General features: G+C 45.5%; 1 protein-coding gene across 4 annotated transcripts in view; it reads right to left on the bottom strand.

The window, feature by feature from the left end:
- MTM1 (myotubularin 1) overlaps window positions 1-20769 on the bottom strand; it is a 739022-nt gene that overhangs the window by 605524 nt on the left and 112729 nt on the right. For all 4 annotated transcript variants that reach the window (XM_078688643.1, XM_078688645.1, XM_078688646.1 and 1 more), the window contains exon 2: window positions 604-676. In XM_078688643.1, coding sequence (XP_078544769.1) covers window positions 604-676 — 73 coding nt within the window. The remainder of the gene's footprint in view (window positions 1-603; window positions 677-20769) is intronic.

Below are 20769 nucleotides of genomic sequence, written 5' to 3'. Positions count from 1 at the left end.
AGTACTTGTTTTATCTTTGTCCTCTAAATGTTGGCCCCCTATAGAGCCCACAACACTACTTCTATATATGCTAGCTACACTTGTCAATTGTGTTTCTCTTGTTTACGCACTTTACTGTCTTGATAGTTAGGCTTGCTTTGCATATAATAGCAAAATAAGTTTTAAAAGCAATGTCTTGTTTTTCAGGTTTCATAAAGAACTAACTAGACATTTATTATTTACTTAGACTAATTTAAGATTAACTCTTTAGCGATCAGTTCGCTTTTAGATTTACCTCAGCTGGTCTCAAAGGATTATAGAACTTTGGTGGAATACCCCAGCTTTTAAATTGCCTAAATCTGTACGCGGAAAAATATTTCAGACAATTTGGTAGGTTTAATGTACTCAAGTGTGGCAAAAGGAGATTTCACTGTTTAAGGTAATAAACGGTTAAAGTTCGACACATAAGAGTGCTACCTGGACTTCATGAATAATCAATTTCCTGTGTGGACACTGCCTGCACGTTGGTCACAATGAGGATGGTTTTCAAATATGTTTAACATCACGCAATCTGACTACAAGACATCCAAAAAACGAATAATGTACTTGAAAAGTGAAACTTACTCTTCTGATAGACGAAGACTCCAAAGAATGTGAATTATACTTTGGTGTGGATGCGGAAGCCATGCTGAAGTATCTAATGGAAAGACAAAATAGTGTCTAATTGCATATTGTTTAAACTCGACGTTTAAGAAAAAGAAACTTCCAATTCTAATTTAGAAATTAGTATACTTCAACCTAACCTAATCCTGTACATTTATAATGTAATTAACATACAAAAGTGTCCACAGTTCCCCTCATATGCCAAGCCCACAAACAGTAGAGGAGTTCAGAAATTTAGCTATCCCAGATTTACAAGCTGTTGTGGAATAGTTATTCCCCCTATTCAGTATGCATCCCACTTATGTAAGTGCATCATTTTAAACGTTTTTATTCTAAAAAGATCTCATCAAACACCATTTCCATTGAAATGTTAAAATGTGAGTAATAGTACAATAATGAACTCAAGTACACTACTTTACATAAATGCATCATTTATACAAGACTGAGGAGACTAAAATAGAATAAAGCAAAAGTTTAACATATTGCATTATGCACAGGATTCCATACTTCAGCGAACTCCAATTAACAGCAATCAAGGGGATACCCACCACCACCACCCGCTGCCCCAAAGATGCCCTTTTCCCCAAGGGAGAGTGTACTCGGGCACCGATAACAGGGATCCACAAGGGTCCCAAGCTACCATAAGGAAAAGGGACACAACTGCATTAAGGAGCCGTTGGGCAAGGGGAAGTAGGAGTAAAAGAAAACAATAATTATGGGCTAGTGAGGTAAAAGAATAGGAAGGGGTCCATTGGCTTGTGTCTCTTGACAGAAGGGTGAGGTGGATTAAGTATATTATTAATGAAGGAGGTTGCTGGAGGGATAAGAGGGAGAGCGGGAAGGAAAGGTGAGACGATGGAAGAACATGGCAGAAAGAGTAAAAGTGGGGGAGCAGCTTAGTGGGGGAAGAGGGAAATAAATGTGGATAATAGATGGAGGGCAGGGATACTTGAAAAGGAGGGTGTGAGAAGGGCAGCTATATTATTCAAACTGGGTCTTTCACATGTCAGCTCTGTAACTACAATGAAGAGGTTTCCTCAGTCAGGACTTTCAGGGATGGTTACAGTAGTAAGTGATTAGAGTTCCTTGGGAACCCATCAGGCATCTGATACGTCTAGCACTGCCTGTCTGTATACTCCGATAAACCAATCTGTTTGCAGCTTGTCCTGTCGTAGTTCCCCCAGTGGCTGAGGGCCGAAATGCCTCTGTTCTTTTTTCATACTGCAGAAACCAAATGGAGTCTGCCACCACCACTCCTGTCATAATTTCTGCATCACTTTACTGCAGTGAAGAGATACCGGATAATACTCTTTCTCTCTAGTCATATTAGAATCTTAGAAAGAGACCCGAGAGATACCAATATCCATCTTATACAAAGAGAAATTCATCGCCCACTCCAGGTGTCACGAAGGCCCCTAAACTAACCTCCATGTTCAAAATACACTACACTGCAGTAGAAAGCTTCATTGTCATAGCTCGATAGACACAAAACTGCTCCCAGGCTCTTATACTCCCATGGAGATGTATAGCTTATTGCAACTCCCAACCCGTTCTGCCTCATTTTGCATCAACTCTTAGTCAACAAAGGAATGGATCAGCTGGACACAGCTTAAGAACATTAGCCCCCTGCTACATCTCAAGGCTTCCTCGTGCCAATTTTAGCTCCCATGCACCACACAACTGTGCACTCAAGGTGCAAAATGGTGTCGGATGGTGAGGGGAGGACAGAAGACTTGGCATCCAGCTGCCGGCAGGTTACCCCTTAGCCAGAAAGATTGGGGAAAATCCATTTGCCATAGCCTGCCTTAACCAATAAGGCCAGTCATTATTACTGATGGCCACAATTTAACTGTTTAAACCACTCAATATCACACCTCCATATGGAGATTACGGAAGAAGAGTCCATGATATTTGGCTCCTGACCAAGCCCCTACTAATGAACCTTCTATTATCATTAGAACCATAACTTCTAAAAGTCTTAATGATCTCAAAGGTACTCCAAAACATGTCCCCTTGATAAATCTTTAATTCCTCTAAATGTGCTGAACTCTACTAACAGTCACAGTCATGATGCTGTGTAGTAGTAAAAGGAACATGATTTAGACTAACCTCCAGCAGCTCAGGTCCTCCTGAAAAGTAGTTCTTCTACTGCATTCATAAAAGCCATGTTCCTAGGCTGCGGTCGTGTGAATTCACAAGGCTCCCTTCCCATTTGAGAGCCAGCTGCCACTTCAAGAAACAAAGCTTTACCAGATGCCCCCGCTTTCCGCCTTAAGTATTTACACCCATGAAACATTGTGGCATCCCCAACCCCACTTTATGCCAATATATTCATTGCTATCTGGAATAGTAGCCACTCCGTTGGCAGAACGGGTCATGGGATCAGTCATAATTGCCATCTTCTGTTTTAGAAACTCTCAAATATGTAATGGGATATAAAAATAAAAAAAAGAACTCACACAATCTTTGTGCAGTTTGGTGCCGATACTGCACTCCAAGATACCAAATGTGCCTTGACCACTGACTGCTACCATTTTTCCCTTTGGCAAGCCTCTCAACATCCACTGTTCATCCCCAAACAAACCAATGACCTTGTGATCAATCATGGATTAACCAACATTTAACTGGCCCTTCTTGAAAATAGCACACAACTCGATCCTAACCCAGTCACCCATGGCGATTTCACTCATGCTGACAATCAAATGCAAACTTGTTTTTGCTTTGTTGGCCTGTAACTGTTTCACGTATTGCAATCTTCAAAAGCCACATCAATAGACTTCTTTTTTTTCATGACCCGAAGTCAGGTATCAGAGCGCTTTACATGAGCACCAGTTGCGTTACTTGAGGACACATTCATTTTAGTTAGGCATGGGGAGATTAAGTGATTTGCCCAGAAAAACAGGATGTTGAGCGTTGTTGCAGAAACTTGAACCCAGTTCCCCAGATTGGAGGTCGACTGCCCTAGCTGTTTGGCTACATCCTCTCCCCAAGAACTTAGTTCCAGCTCTCCTCAACTGCATTGGATGCCAAAGAGTAATCACGTGCAATCTCCCAGCACCTCGAACTATAGTGAATCATAGCATATTCTGATATGCTCATAGAACTACTCTAGGTCATCTATATGCAGCACTCATTGGCCCAAAGTTAATACCACTTAAGCTCAATGGCCTGCTGATCCAGGGACATTGGAGTCTTTTTTTAGACAAATTGCACCCCATCTGAGACGAGATTCCTTGAAAATCCTTCCTGGAAAACACACTGGCAAAAAACGCTATATACTCTTGTCAATATGACTGACAAATTATAACTTCATCCACTTCAAACAAAAATCCACCAGCATTGCACCACATTTGGATTCTTGACTGACAGAATGAAACAGACCAAAGAAAATCAATGTCAACTTTGTCCAAATACTCTATGGAAACAAAACAGATTGAAGGGGAATTGTCCTACGTTACAGATTCCAATCACTCATCCACAGATAGCAAAATGGCATATTTTACCCTCAACATTACTTCCCATTCCAGGTCAAAAATATATATGTATGCATGTATGTGGGTAATAGTATTTATACAAGGCAAAACTAACTGAGAAGCAATGCAGCTTTGACCAGCGGGCAGCGTTCTGTAATCATACCATACCAGATTAACCAATGTCAATGAGTTTCCATGACCAGTTGAAGAGAAGCAAACCACCTCACCCTCAATAGAATGCTATCCTCAAGTGACACGTCCACTGATATGCAAAAGGATGCAACCCACTGGACAAGCATCTTTTCTTGGGCCAGGCCCTTTTGTTTTACTCGATCAGAACAGCTAATGTGACATTCTTAGACAACCCGGGTGGTTTCAACCGACCTTGGCTCTGGTTTGATATCATTGGCGTGAACATTGTGACAGTTCTCGTTACAGCCTTTCTATTTACTATCACTAGGTACTTTCAGATTCTTCTATTTCCTTCCTAGAATGTATCAAGTTTTAGACATGTGTACGAATGTTTGCATTATATCCGATTATTGACAATTTTTTTGATTAAATATATGTATTATGTCTGCCTACTGTCTAAGAGGAATTTTCTTTTATTGTATGAAATGCTGGTTATCTATAATTAATATGATAACGTAGATAATGCATTTGTCACCAGCATTGCTACATATTTTTTCTCCATAAAATAAATTCAGCAAACAGATAAAATAAATTGGCAATTATCTAACCATAGTCCGTGATGGACTTCAAACTAGCACAATCATGTCGGAAGTCACACTAGTTTGAGGCACCAACCAGCCTCAGTCGAAGGCAACTACATGGACAGGGAGAAAAAGTGGCCTTCAGCCTGTCACTGTTTATTTTGTATTCCTAAACAGGCTGTTATAGGGAACATCTGCCTTGCTACTTCATAATGCAGGTATGCTGTGCAATCAATCTTGAGAAACTCGAATACCGGCTTGCTAGGTACTGCTTTAGCTAAAATTAGTGCAGTGCTTAGAAATAGCCAGAGTGTGCGAGGATGCTATAAATTCAGTAATCATGTTAGAAATAGTTCTACTGACCTTGCAGACCGTAACATGCTTAGTTGCATTCGTTTTTTTTGCTTTCTATGCATGGTTAGCATATTTTAAGTACTAAATTTGAATTCTAAAATAAATGTTTTAAAGTACACATCCTGTTTGTCAGTGCAATTTTGAGCGTGTTATTCATGTAAGAAAGGTAGTATGGATTTCCACGGTGTTCCTGAACTCATCCAGGGGCTGATATGTACCAGTAAACACTACTGTGCAGTAGTGTTCATTAGATTGTGTGTGAGTTGCGGTCTAATTAAATTTCTAATTAGGTCTCGCTGAGTCAGCGCGCATGCGTTGCTCGGAGAGACATTTAGTAGCGGCTTTGGGAAATGCTCCCGAAGCGGCGACCAGCTCGCTGGAACGCACACAAGCACACATGCTGCTGCGCACGCATCCCTTACGTGCTGCGCGTCATCGTGATCACTTTCGCTTTCACATCGATCGTGATGACTTTCTCTTTGTGATTGTGGCTGGAGGGTACATATACACAAGGTAAACAGTGTGTGTTGCAGAGAGAAGCTCCCACATTTCTTTGTTGCAGTGATTTTTAGAAGATGCCTCACTGTACCACTGCTCCCCACCGAAGGAATGATGTCCTTTCTAACCTACAGCTTTAAAAGAGAAGTGCCTGAATGGCACTTGCTCAAGGAAGCATTGTAGAATGGCTCGCACCTTTGCAGTTTCATTTCCAAAACCAAAATCTTGCACCCTTGTAATACCCTGTTTACATGTATTCATTGGAATCTTTCGGTTTATATCGGTCTCTTGCTCCCATCTCTCCATTTCTCTCTCTCCTCATGCACCTTCTCAGTAGCCCTACAACGTGTGCATTGGTAAGAAGTTTTTTTTTTTTTTGAAGCTGCTGTCAGCATATACTGAAATCAAAGTTGATGCAAGCTAGCGCACTAAAAACAAAACGACAGCAAAAGTGCTAAATTAACAGTCATTACAGATTAAATTAAATGCAGCCTATGTTTGTCTTTCCCATGTTTTAGATCACTGACAAGTAAAATATTTGAGTCAAAGGGTTACACTTATACGTCACTAATTCCCTCTAACCCCCCCCCACCCCCCAGTGCTCAGCCAGTCTCACAGTTGGACATCTAACTGAACAAGCACTTCGGAAGGCCCCACCACATTTGTATGTATACTGTATGTTAGGGAATCCTGGTGTGATATTGGCTGCCCACCAATGGTGAAAGCAATGTGGCAGGTATGGAAATATGCGCCCAGAATCGTGGGCATGAACAGTCAGTTGTGCAGATATGGTGCAACCCCGGTGTTAATGCTGGGCACCAACAGATTCACTGGCCACACAGGGAGGGAAGGGCCATTGGAGATCTTTACAGTACTGACAGCTTCATTAAACACCTTAGAGTCCCTGTGCATTGATCACAACCTTCAATGCTGCCAACACTGGTAATACCTCTAATCTCAACACTGCCTGACAAGTGCTCTCTTGCCCAGCTCTCAGGACACCGAACCAGAAGTACTTACAGACGCTGGGGAAATTCCAAGGCAAAATCACTAATCTATAACAGATTCTCTTTGACCACCACTAACCATCTACCACACGACAATAAACAAAGAAATGCTGTCAAATGGTGCTGGCTCAGTAGTACAAAGAAGAGAACGGGCTACTTTTATGGTGTGCCATGATTTCCCTTCCAGGACAGGTAGACAAAAATTCACTTATGTGAAAATATTGTAATTGGTTCAAAAAGGTCCAAATGGTACCAGACTATCTTTGCTGGCGATGCACTAACCCAGAGTGCGACACGATACTCATTCTTTGGTCCTGTCCTCGGCTGCACACCTATTAGATGACTGTATGGCACACCCTACAGGATGCCAGCCGTTGTCAGAGTGTCGATTTCGATGACTCTACCAACATGATTTGTCTGATAAGGATGTCACTACAACCCACTGGTGGAGATGCATGGTGACAGCTCTTATGGCACTGTAGATTTGAATACTTAGGCACTGGACAACACATAGTTCGAGGGCACACGAGGAATGGACAACAGCATTCAATAATGGCTTTCTGAGGAACATTAAACAGAACTTGATTTCTGGGGTCCTGGTTTTTGCTAGCGACTACAGGAGCACTGACATCCCCCAACACTCAAGGCTAATCGGAAGAGAAGTCATGTAGATTATGTCATCATCTCGAGAGATCGGATTCCTCTGTTGCAAGACTTTAAGGTGGTTGCTAGTTACAGTAGTAGCCTCAGTCTGCACATTGCTTCTATTGCCCTGAATCTTGTTAAGAAGGTTTGTCAAGAATAGGGCCAAGATACTGAATATTCCCCAATCAGGGAATCAGGATCACCTGGGCAAATGAAAAATGATGCAGGAGCTTCACCTGGACAACCAGAAAGTTATCTTAATTTTAACTTCATGTGATGAATACCATGACAAAACTGTAGAGGCTTTCCGGTTACTTTGTGCATCTATTTCCTCTAGGATGTTAGTTAAAAAAACTACTTGGTACCGAACCCCCTAAAGGGTAGTTCAATCATGTATGTACCATAGCCCATAAGCAGCTTAAAATAGCCCTCATAAAAAACTCACACACCAAGGAAGAAATTAATTCTTGCAAAAGAGATTATAAAAAGGTCACTGATTTTAGGAAAGTGGAGCTTAGGAAAGATGTATGGGAGGACCTCGAAAGGGAACGTTTTTTAAAAGATAATGCAGCTTTCTGGATTATATGGTTTATAGCAAATACTACATTTTGGGCCCCCCTTATAACAAATCTTTTAAGGGCCGTTATTTCAGGTCAACTAGTTCCATCCTGGAAAGAGGATGTAGTAGTTCCAATTTTCAAAAAAAGATAACAGAAATCTTTCCTCCTCTTACCGTCCAATTTCTCTGCTGGATAGCCCTTGCAACAAGCGTTGGCATAGCCAATAGGTCTCGCTTATGGAACCTTATAAGTATTTAGTTATGCAGCACAATATCCTTGATGCAAAAACATCAACTGTTGCATGGCTAAACACTTATAAGGTCTCAAAGGTGAGACCTGTTGGCTATGCCAATGCTTGTAGTTATTAGTCAGTGCACCAAGTCCTTGGGTAAGGGGGTTAAAAATCAGACCCCTGCAGTCTGGAGGAGGCCCAAATCACATCTGCATCACATAAGATCACATGCCCAAAGCACTCCACCTCACCTACCCTAAAAACAAATAATTTTTCATCTTCAATCCACTTCAATACTGTTGATCCATTGCGAACGAGAGCAAGTCATCGTGATATGTGAAAGACCTAAAAAATCAGAGATATTATACTGGAAGGTGCTCATTCTGGAAGACTATCACGTGGGACTCTTTGCTGAAAACCACTTTAAGTTGATTGTGGATCCAATAAAAAAAAACACAATTAGACTGGCCCAGCATTGCAAAACAAATTGTCAATCTAACGTAGCGTCTGGTTGACACAGCGTCTGGTTGACATTCATAAGATTAATTTGTGCTTTATGTTAATAATTTCTTTATACAAATCAACTATCTTGTCTGATCAATTTGTCAAGGATACTTGTCAATTTTTCACGGGCAATGAACTGCATCACTCTTAACTAGTGCTGCATTGGTATTTCTTGTTTAACTTGAGTACATGTTTGAAATCTTTTAATTCGCCCACAATAACCTCAAATGCACGATACCCACAATGCCACTCGACACAATGCCTATGTGTCCTTATTCACTCTAGTCCAAACTATCCAAACACTTCCCAACACAGACTTTCATTTTAGAATCCAACCCTTGTATTCAATATGCACATAAAAGAATCTAACAACTAAATGAGCAAATTACTATATGAACACAGATATAGATCCACTTGAGATAACGGACTATCCTGCTGCAGTTCACATCTCTCATTTCTGGAACCAGAATCTACCAATTACAACCTCACTTCATCGCAAACACACATACGCACATGCACCCCTCCCCCACATATCTTCACCCAGCAGTCAAAAAGACCTGCCCAGGCTTTACTGAACTCCCCACTTTCCTCCACTTCCACCCTGACTTGCTCCGTGCCTGGCCCACACAAGCCTAATGACTTCACTTATTTCACACATTGAGCACAATTCTTGTGAAAGACGTGCCAGCTTCAGGTTTACTCTTTTTAGGTAAGGCTTGACAGTATAACTATCAGCTTGACGTACTGTTATCAATTATTTAAAAAAAATACTTAATGACCTTTTGATACGCCCAGAGGAGTATTTCCCTCTCACTCAATCTATTGAATGTTTGCTGAATCAATGTGCTTCCTACAGAGTGCTTGCATTTCAATGCCTAAATGACGATTTCACATCTCATACATCCACTGAACCATGACACAAATTCTTTACTCCGTAGATGCAATAAAGAAAATCATTAATTTTTGCTTTGCCTAGGCATCTGTAAAATATATTAGTCACGTCTCAAAATGCAAGCCAGACCTGCTGGCTTTGCCACGGTAATTTAAAAAAATCTCTACCCTAGCTTAAATCATCGCATATTGAATACTCTTGCAGACTCTGCCATACCCATTGGTGTGGTACAAGGGGGAGGATCAGAAAACACATTTTGAACCTCCATACTCCGAGAACGTACCTGAAGACAACGAACCCTGAACACATGGATATCACTAAAATAAATAACGAATGATCTAAAGCACTCATTTTACCTTATACCTTCTAGGTGGGCACATCTGGTAGGGGTGAGGCATTCCAAACCCAAGCCATATTGTTAAAGGTTGAGGACAGCTAGTGTCCATGTTATTTTGTTCACCAGAGAAGCCTCTACCCTCTTGCAGGAGAAACTCACTGTCTGCCAGTTTACAGTTCAACAGTATGGTTATGTGAAAGAGGATATGCAACTAAGAAATAACACGTCCAGTATGCACAGGTTGTCTGAAATTGTATAGATGATTCATCAATGCAAACCCCTTACTACTAAGCCCAGGCGGTGAACTGCGCTCCGTACGCAGAGTTTCCTGCACTGCGCAGAGCACGCAGAGTTGTGGAAAAGCTCGAGCAGAGTATTTTTCTTTGCTCGCGCTCCCCAACATCAGGGTGGCAAGAGCGAGTGAGGAAAATCCACCTCCGGGCAAAATGTTTCCGCACTATCCATCGTCAAGTTTGGGAGCGAGTAAAATCCACCTCCAGGTGAGATTTCTCAACGCAGGGGGTCGGATTTCTCAATGTGGGCGGTCGTGGGTGGTCGCGACTGCTCGCATTGAGAAACCATCCATTCCCATTGAGAAAGTTGCTGCTCGAGTAGAAAATCTCCTTGAGTTGCAGAAAAGAAGCAGCGCCCTCTTGCACTGCATATGGTGCAGTTTGCGACAAACATCCAGCACTGAAAATCAACACAAACAGGCGTGAACAAGTGCAATACGCCGATTGAAGAACTCTGCGTAGCGGCAGAGTTTTTTGGTCACATTGCAGAGTTCCATGTGGTGGAATCCGCAAACGCACCTCAGGCTTACTTACTACTACGTCGAGTCCTCTAAGGACATTCGGCAAGCTGTATACTCCGCTCCAACACTGATTCCAAAATACACGAATCGGTTTAAAAAATAACTGACCTGACTTTAAAGTGGTAATGCATGCAGATATACAAATGATGTTTGCATGTCATCACATTAACGCCAGACCTACAGGCATTCTAAAGGTGGTGGCAACGTCCACTCATTAAAAAAAATTCTAAGGAAAGTTCCAGATCGAAGGGCTGCATACACATAAAAAAAGTAATCATTGGGGAAACTGAACTCGCTCGGAATCCTTGGCATTAGCCTGCCCGAATATTAATTATTTGCAAAGCTCCCAAAATCAGATACTAAAAATAAACAGCCGGAGAAGGGATGAAATGCTACCGAGTAGCTAGCTGGCTTCTATTTCTTCCTCATGTGACGACATTCATCCACTATCCTGAAAGACTTTTCGTAAGTAAACAGCTTAGGGTAACCGTTAAAGGGAACTCAGTACATAAACAACAGATTCAAAGTTCACTACTCTATTTGTCAGTAAAACCAACCATAGCAGGTTTGTTCATCAGCGACACACTGCCGGCCCTTGCGTACGCCTGACAATGGTGGCAATCATAAATGTACACGAACTAATAGCCAGGACACACAGTAATGTCCGTGCTATGTTGTGGTTAGAAGGGCCTGAGGATTGGTGTTTGTGTGTACTTATTGTAAGCGTACAGAGCTGGGCGTGTTCTAATGTACTGAAGTTGAGTGTGGGTGTACTACGCGTGTTCTAATGTACTGTAGTTGGGTGTGGGTGTCTAGACAGACATGTTTGTGTGTACGTTGACTCGTATGACAGATTTCTTAATACCAAAATTCATCTGGCTGCGAAATCAAGAAAGCAATTTAAGTGATGCAGTTTAGAAAGGGAGGCTTGTAGGCAGAACAGCATTTGTGTATTAACGTCGTCACTGTCGCACCTTTGTAGAAACACTCGATTAACCTACACATTAAGATATCAGCAATTTGGATAGAGCCATGTACGTGTATATACAACGAGTCTTGAGGACTACTCAGGTCCCCCAGAAATCACTCGGCAACAGGGAAGATCAGACAGTTCACAGTACAAAGAGCGTTTTACATGGACTCGTTGCTATCCTGTAGAATCGGTTTAGCCACACAAGTTTGAAAATAAATGTTTCTACTAGCCAAAATTCATTATTTACTTTCACTAGGCGCTTTCAAACACTAACACACACGTATACATATCTATATGTACATATCACACGTTAACGAAAACAAGTCATCTACTGGCTTAGTGCATATAAAGCTTTCTTTCCACTACGGAAAAGCGGTCAGTGGAAGACTGTCAAATCAAGAAATAAATAAGCATTGGCATAGCCAATAGGCCTCGCCTTTTGGCTGTGTGAGCGCGGGAGCTGAATCGGTCTTCAGTGTCTGCATCAGAGGTATGTAATGGGAAAAAAACATCAGGAGCATGAGGCTTTCCTTTATAACCAATCTGTCAACCGCTTTTAGATACAGCACTGCATTATGAAGGTATGAAATAATCACCACATGATGGCCATATTCCAGCAAAAGAATCTCCGATAAAACACTACGGTTAGGTGTAATGTCCAACGACATCCAAGAAGCTGGTAGTTCCACTTTGTCGCTGGAGTTTTTCGATTTCAAGTCTTCTTGTACTTTTGAGCATTTTTGGGACTCTATCACTGTGCCACTGGACAGGAATTTGTGCTGCCAATTTAGAGTGGGAGCATTACAACTGAAATCTTTGACATCCACATGTCAAACACAACGGAGTTGATGAAAACTTTTATTGAGCAACTGATTGCGTGGCAAGTGGTGCTGTTTTCAAAGACATTCTTCAGAAGTCTGCCATTTTTAAATAAATCCTCTCTTAGGACGTGAGGCGGGCCCTGGGGTTACAGTAACTACACTTGAGAGCAGCAATTGTAAGCCCTATTTCTAAAAGTACATCTAATTACAATCAAACAGCAGCGGGTTCTATTTTCTCACGAATTGCAAAAAATATCCTGTCTTCTAAACGTGAAAGCCTTACACTACCAAGCAAGCGCTCAGCCATATTTTAGAATCCCTATGGATGCGTTTCATGGTCCACTGAGAATGAGGCACAGCTTCTCTCCATGTTATGTGCCTGTTTTATCTTGTTTTATATAGCGGGAACTCTATCCATTACAAAAGGACACATTCATTTTTGGTAGGCATGGGGAGATTACGCGATTTGCCCAGAATCACAGGAAGTACAGCAGACGCTGAGACTCGAACCTTGTTCCCCACCTCCAAAGTCGGAAGCTCTGGCCCTTAGTCCACATCCTCTAGGAAATCTGGCAATCACCAAACAGGCTAGTGCCCCAGAAGGGCTGTTAGAATTGGGAAGTTAGTCAGGACATGAAAGTCTGGCAACTGACTGACCCCAGCCAGATCGATCATCCCTTCAGACACAAAGCCGCCCCTTTAGACTCCAAACTCGCAATAACTTCATGGGAAGAGAACGGGGAAGGAGAGAGCGCATGGAATAAGGATGTGGTATCAGAAAACAAAGTGCGCGGGGCATGCGGATAAGAACTGGCAAGATCGAATTTAAGGAGAATAAGACACTAACAGAAAGGAAGCTAACAGATCCGACACAAGAGAGACAAGAAAACGTAACCACCAAGTGTTACGAAAGGACCGCCGGCCCGAGGAGGGTCGCACACAAGCCACCTTTGATGTGCTAAACTAACGTGTGTGAAATGCTAACGCTGAAGGCTGCTTAGCAGTGATGTCTACCGCTTCTGAAATTATATTTCTCGCTCTCCCCGGGTGCAAAGTGTCTCCACCTCTGTTGTAAGATAATTTAGAACAAGCTCTGTGCGCACAATGCAGCCAGTCTACCAGCAAAGCAGACTAGGGCTCCGACCAAGCTCTCTGCTATCAAGGCTATTTGGCAGCCCGGCCACAAGAGAGACAAGAAAACTTAACCACCAAGTGTTACGAAAGGACCGCCGGCCCGAGGAGGGTCGCACACAAGGAACCTTTGATGTGCTAAACTAACGTGTGTGAAATGCTAACGCTGAAGGCTGCTTAACATCAAGTGATGTCTACCGCTTCTGAACAATTATATTTCTCGCTCTCCCCAGGTGCAAAGTGTCTCCACCTCTCAGCATTGCGCTAGCGGCGGTGAAAGTGAAACCGAACGCGCTGACAGGATGACTAGCGGCGGCGAAAGTGAAACTGAACACGCAAGTGAAACCCAAAGCGCTGACACGATAATTAAAAACAAGAAGGCGTGGGACTGTCCACGGACACGCGCATGCTATTTGCAATGGACAAATGGCGAGAGCAGATTCCAAAAGGTACGATTCCAAAAGGTACGCGCAATGGTGAGGGCAGCGCATGCGCTGCTTTCGCCAGGCGAGACCTAAAAATGTAACCCCCACACCCTGGGAGTGGTCTTTTGCCATTAGTTTTACTTTCCCCAAAAAGTAACTCCTGTTTTGCTAATTTGTTTTTGGAAACAGTAAAACATTGTAAAAATTTGACAGGTAGCCATTATGTTCGACAGAGCCCTCCATTAAACTTTTATAACAGTGAGAGAAACTGCTGTGATGGCGGTACCTGCCAACGTTTAGAGTTGTCCACAAGCCTGGCAGACAACTCTAAATTTGGAAGGCGAGGGACCGTCGGTATGGCAGGAGTAAAGTACTCGGCAATACCAATAGACTTTCCTCCGCCTGCCGAACACTGCATCAGCCCCTAAATGCCTTACTCAATTTACTGTTGGCAATATAAAAATAAAAGCTTCACTCTCTCAAGAGTATGTTACTTGTATGAAATACAGACAAGCATTTGCATTGCAATAGGTCTTGCATTAGTGATAGTTTGAGATGGTCATTGTAGCTGTGTACCGTTGCAGTTTGCCATTTGCTGCTCCCGGACTGCTCAAAGGACTACCCAGTTCCACCATGAGGGATTGCTAGGGGGTAAACTAAATTGCCCAGCCCACCAAGCGGGACGTTTGCCTCGGACGTCATCTCACAAGCCCAGAGGCGCACAAGTAGCGGCCGGGGCACCCACAGCACGGGATGCGCGCAGGCGAAGCCCGGGCCAAGGGAGGGCCCATCTGCACCCGTCCGCGACTTATCACGGCTGGGCCACCCCCCTTGGATTTGAAACGTGGGAGACCTGAATTAAAGATGAATACGGGTAAGCTGAACCATCGTTTTAGTTGCACTACTATTTTGACCGGATTCCCTTGTGCTATAATGGGAAAAAGAAAACTGCCACCTTGTGAGAAGAAAAAGCCCACCAAGAGCGCACCTATTACTAAGTACCTGAAAAATGCCATGGGACTGATTAACAGTGAGATTGGTCATATAGAGGAACAATTGGCAGCTACCAAAATTACATTGGATGCCGCCTTGAAGTCTCTGCACCTGAAGAGACACCAGAATCCCCAGCTCATACAAACAAAGAGAGAGAAAAGGCAGCTGAGGCTATCGAGTTAGAACAATTACAATCTATTTCACCCATCAATAAGGACTCAATATGTTACTCGGTGAATCATGTATACTTACAACCCCCTTGGAAATTTCAGTTCTATCGAACAGTTCTGATCCGCTATCCCCTCCAGCTAAACAACACTCAATAAGGGATAATGGCACCATAGAGAAACAAAGCGATACAAAAGGGGATGATGTATCGCTTTGTTCGCCCTAAGTGTGGCAGGGTATGCTCAGACGTGAGTCCCTTGTTCACTTGGCCACTGGATTCAAGATAGCCTGGCTGATGAGGATTATGAATCTGAAACCGGTCCCAGGATGCTTGTTTCCGGTCCAGGGAAGACATGGCTTGGCAGTTCGGGCTGGATTGTTCCCATAAGGCACAGGGTCAGACTGATTTGCATATAGCCATGTCTGAACTGGGGTGGCTGAGTGAACTAAAGAATGGTGATGGATTAAACCCAGATCAGTTGACTGGGGGTGAGTGTTTGAGTTTTCCAAACGCTCCGTCCATCATCCCCTTTTGTATCACCATAGAGAAACAGCCACAAGCTCCAACCTATATGTTCTAGTCCTGAACAATGTCCCATCAGACCAGAATGAATTTTACGAGATATTAAAAAATTGATTGGTAAATTGGATATCGGGAAGGTCTAATTTTGGCATAAATGCATTACATCAAAATATTATAATGCTGTGAATGGTGAACTGGGTGAGCCATTCCAGAAAAATATACAATGGGGATTGTGTTGTGGTGAATTTTCGAAATAGAGAACTTGCAGGGAATTTGTTGGAAGTCCTTGTTAATATTGCATTCGAGTCTGGTCTAAACCATAAGGAACATATAACAGCTACACCATTAGGCTTCTTTTATAGACCCAAACGCAGCACAGTAAACTTAATGCCCACACACAACCAATATCTGCCAGTTCCACTGTTTTTTTTTAAAATATGTTTTTATTGCGAAAATATAAGGTAGGTACAAAGTACAATGATATCCAGATCGCATATGCAAACAAAATAACAACATGCTGTCACCAAAATATTACACTGCCAAATAGGGCCCACATCCCGGAGGCTGGGCGGCGTAGAGACAAGCATGCAATGAGGATAAGAAAGATGCATTTGCGCCCTAAGGATTCAAAATTATCAGTACATTCGCTAATTTTCTCATTCTGAATTCCTATCGCATATAACGTTACAACAATAACCAAAACCCCCAAAAAACAAAAGGCATCAATAGTACAATGTCAAGGAAGCGAGACATAAATGTGGGGCCCAGCTAGGGCACGGACATTATAAAGTAATCTGGACCTATGGGGATCGCAGCTAATATACAAACAGAGAATTCAAGGAAACCCGGCGTGGGTACAATGGGCTCCTACACCAGATCCAGACTCCCCATTTCGGAACCCTCCTCAGCACAATCAGACTCCGGCTCAGTGGGAGTAAACAATTCAGCGCTGGTGGCATCCGACTCATCCTCTGCTAGCCCCTCCATGCACAACACCCTCCAAGCAAGCAGATCATCCTGCAGTTTCTCGTCCCTGCGAGTGCGCTGCATGTGCGTCTCCTCAGCCAGGGCCCACTCTCTCGCATCTCTCAACCAAAGGGAAAGGTCGGGTGCCCTCTGCCCCATCCAAGTGATGGCCACGCGCCTCCTTACCAGGACCAACAAGAGTTGCAAGAATTTATAAGACAGCTTCTTCTTCCTGGGCTTGGGTACCAGCGCCAGGAGACAATGGAGCGGGTCCAAAAGGAGCTTGATATGCGTGGCCCGAGCAATGTGGGGCACTACTTTCCTCCAAAAGTCCTGAACTGGAGGGCAGACCCATGCTAGATGTAGAAAGCCCGCTCTCTGCGCGCCACACCGCGGGCAATTGTGACTTCTATCCGCCGAGATGCGATGTAAGGAGACTGGGGTCATATAGGTTCGGTGGGTAAAGTTAAAATATATAAGTTTAAAACGCGCATTACAGGAGACCTTGTGGGTCTCGAGCCCAATCCGCTTCCGCTGGTCCGGCTCCAGTGCCACCCCCAAGTCCGTCTCCCAAGCCGCCCAGGCCGGCACCGACGGGGGGGTCGAGTCTCGGCGCATGGCCGAGTAGAGAAGGGAGATCAATCGTCTGCCTCGCCCACAGGACAATATGATGTCGAGGGTATGCGTGAGTGGAGGGGCCTCCGGATACTGGGGCCATGTTGCCTTGGCCACGTCTTGAAGGCTCCGATAGTGGAGGTATTGCCCCCTTCCCAACTCGAATGACTCCCTGGCTCGCTCAAAGGATAGGAAGGAGTCGTCTGGGTAGAGATCCGCTAGTGTCTCACATCCACCAGAGCGCCACTCCCGGTAGGACATCGTCTCTTCCAACCGGAGTACCGGGGCCAAGATCCATATCGGGAGCTCCCTATGAAACGGCGCTCGCTTCAACACTCTCTCAACAAACCGCTGCCAGACGGCGGCCGTGTGGCGCACCACATGCGGTAGGGTGTCATCGGCGCCGCGGCCCTGCATCAAGGCCTCCTGTAGAACCCTCTCAGTGACCGTACCAGCCAACAATTGCATCTCCCAGTTGTTCTCCTCCGCAAACCACCTCGCCGCTGGGAGGAGCTGCGCCGCAAAGTAATACAGTTCGAATCTCGAGGCCTCAAGGCCTCCCTCCTCCCAGCAGCGCACTACTGTACGTAAAGCCACTCTGCTGCGCCCACCTGCCCAGAGCAGGGAGTTGAGGAGCGAGTACAAAGTGCGAAACACTCGGGGAGGCAAAGGACATAGGGTGTTCTGTAAGACATAGGATCCTAGGGAGCATCACCATCTTAACAACCGCCAACCGTCCCATGAGAGAGAGAGGAAGCGCATTCCAGAAGCTGACAGACTTACGGAGGGCTATGAGCACCCTGTCAACGTTATGAGTCAGCAGGGCCTCATCAGACGCGGCCACCTGAATACCAAGATAGCGGAACGCCTCACGCTCACAACGGAGGCCCAGGTAGGGCCTATCCACGCCCGGGTCCGGCACGCAGCCCGTCAGCGGGAAAACCAGGGATTTTTTAAGATTAATTCGCAACCCAGAGGCGACCCCAAAGCGGTCCAGGAGCCGCATTAAGTCGGGGAGGGCTTCAGAGGGGGAGGTAAGATAAAAGAGTGCATCATCCGCGTACAGAGATATCACATTAGTAGTGTCACCTACGGCTATCCCCCAACTCTGTAATTCAGCGCGGGCAGAGACGGCAAGGGGCTCAATCGCGAGCGCGAAGAGGACCGGGGAGAGAGGACAGCCCTGCCGGGTACCCCTCCCCAACAACCACTCCTCCGAACGGGTCGATCCCAACCGCACCCTGGCCCGGGGCGCGCTGTAGGGCACCCGGATCCAGGCACGAAATTCAGGTCCAAACCCTGTCCGCTGGAGCACCTGCATCAAATATCCCCAGTGCACCGTGTCAAAAGCTTTAGCTAAATCGATCGACACCAATACATGGGGGCCCTCACGTCCTCGTACCTCATGTAGGATATGGTTCAGGCGGCGTAAATTCATCTCCGTATTACGACCCGGGATAAATCCGCACTGGTCGGAGTGTATCAGTCGCGTCATGTGTGGGGCAAGGCGGGTGGCCAATAACTTGGTGAGGATTTTCGCGTCCGTGTTAATCAAGGTGATAGGGCGGTACGCCGCGGGGTCAGCACTGTCACCGCCCGGCTTCAGAATCATGCACACCTCCCCCTGATTCATGGTGGGCGGAAGGGCGCCCCTTTGTAGAGCCTCACCATAGTCTTGCAACAAGAGGGGAGCCAGGACGTGCCCGAAGGAATGGTAGAACTCTGCCGGGTAACCGTCCCCACCAGGGGCCTTGGCACGGGGGAGGGCGGCTATCGCCGCTGTAATCTCACCCAGAGTCAGTTTCGCGTCTAGTTCTTTTGCCGCCGCTTCCGGCAAGGCTTGGAGGTGCAGGTCCTCAAGATACGAGTGATAGGTATCTTCCGTAATCGACGGGTCTACCTCATACACCGTCTGAAGATGGTTCCAGAGGACCTCGAGGATATCGGATTCAGAGTGGACCATAACACCAGACGGGTCGCGCAAGGCAACTATCCTTTCCGGTGCAAACTCACGGCGAAGTATCCAAGCAAGCAGGCGGCCAGATTTATCGCCCTTGCGGTGGAGACGTTGCCGATACTGTCCCAGAGTAAATTTGTCAAGTCGGGAGAGGATGTCGTGGATTGACACCAGGGCGTCCTCCTCCGCCTGTAGATCTAATGCTTCCGGATCGGAGCGGGACTGGGTGCGCCTAAGCTCAGCCTCTGCATCTTGCAACTCAGACAGTAATTGTTTCCTGACCCCATAAGTGAGGCCCATACATGCTCCGCGCACCACCGCATTCAGTGCATCCCACTTAGCAGAATAGGGCAGCTCATCACCCCCCCAGTTCAGATCCACATAATCCGACAGTGATGTCGCCACATGATCCTTGCCCACCTGATCCTGGAGGAGGTCAGCGGGCATTCTCCACGTGTGGGGGCATGTAATTTGATCCGGCCACTGCGCCACGCACGTCACAGGGGCATGGTCCGATAGATACCGGGCCTGATGGGTAACCGTCAAGGTGAGAGACGGAGTGAGGTTAGCCGCAAGCACGCGGTCCAATCTGCTATGGGTGCCGTGTGTTGGGGAGTAGCATGTGTAGAGCTTCTGAGTAGGATGGCAAGCCCGCCACACATCCAGCGCCCCAAGATTGTGCATCACGTCCCGCAAACGCTCCGTCATACGGGGCTTAGTGCCCGATCGGGGCGGATGGCGGTCCAACTCAGGGTGTAATATGCAATTGAAGTCCCCAAACCAAAGGAGGGGAGCATCCAAACTAGGGGCCACAAGATCCTGGATCCGAGAGAAAAATGCCGGATCATCGATGTTGGGGGCATAGGTGTTAAGCAGCAGGAGTTCCTGGTCATCCAACCTAAGTCTCACCAATAGGTATCTACCCTCCACATCCGCGTCAACATACTGAACAGCGCAAGGAATCCCCGGTGCCACCCAGATGAGGACCCCCCTAGAATAGGTAGAGAAGGAGGAGTGGAAGATCTGGCCCCTCCACTTCTTAGACAGGCGCTGCACTCCGTCGTCGTCCAAGTGGGTCTCCTGCAGACAAGCAACTGAAATCCCATGCCGTTTCAGAAAAGTGAGGACTCTGTGTCTCTTAGTGCAAGTACCCAATCCACGCACATTCCACGTTAAAAGTTTAAATCCCATGGTCAACTATCACGCCTGTACGGGCCACAGTAGAAGGGCAACATGACCCGCCCCCACCCGGTCCCCACAATAGTCAGAGTTAAAGGAGGAGCTCCACGAGGGAACCCTCCACAAATCGGATTCAACATACACATGATGCCAACAACAACTTCTGCACAAACCCCAACCCACCCTCCAGCAACCCCAACACCCGAAACATTCGCAAAAACAGATTCCCCACCCCCACCCACGAGCGAAAGGATAGCAACAAAGAAAAACGCCTCCCCGCCTTTCCCCTGCCAGTGCCAGGACGTACACAGCCACCCCAAACAATCCATTCAACACACACACACACA

This window comes from Lissotriton helveticus, chromosome 4_1 (assembly GCF_964261635.1).
Source record: "Lissotriton helveticus chromosome 4_1, aLisHel1.1, whole genome shotgun sequence".
In the NCBI taxonomy this organism is placed as follows: Eukaryota; Metazoa; Chordata; class Amphibia; order Caudata; family Salamandridae; genus Lissotriton; species Lissotriton helveticus.
This window is presented reverse-complemented; position numbering and strand designations above follow the sequence as displayed.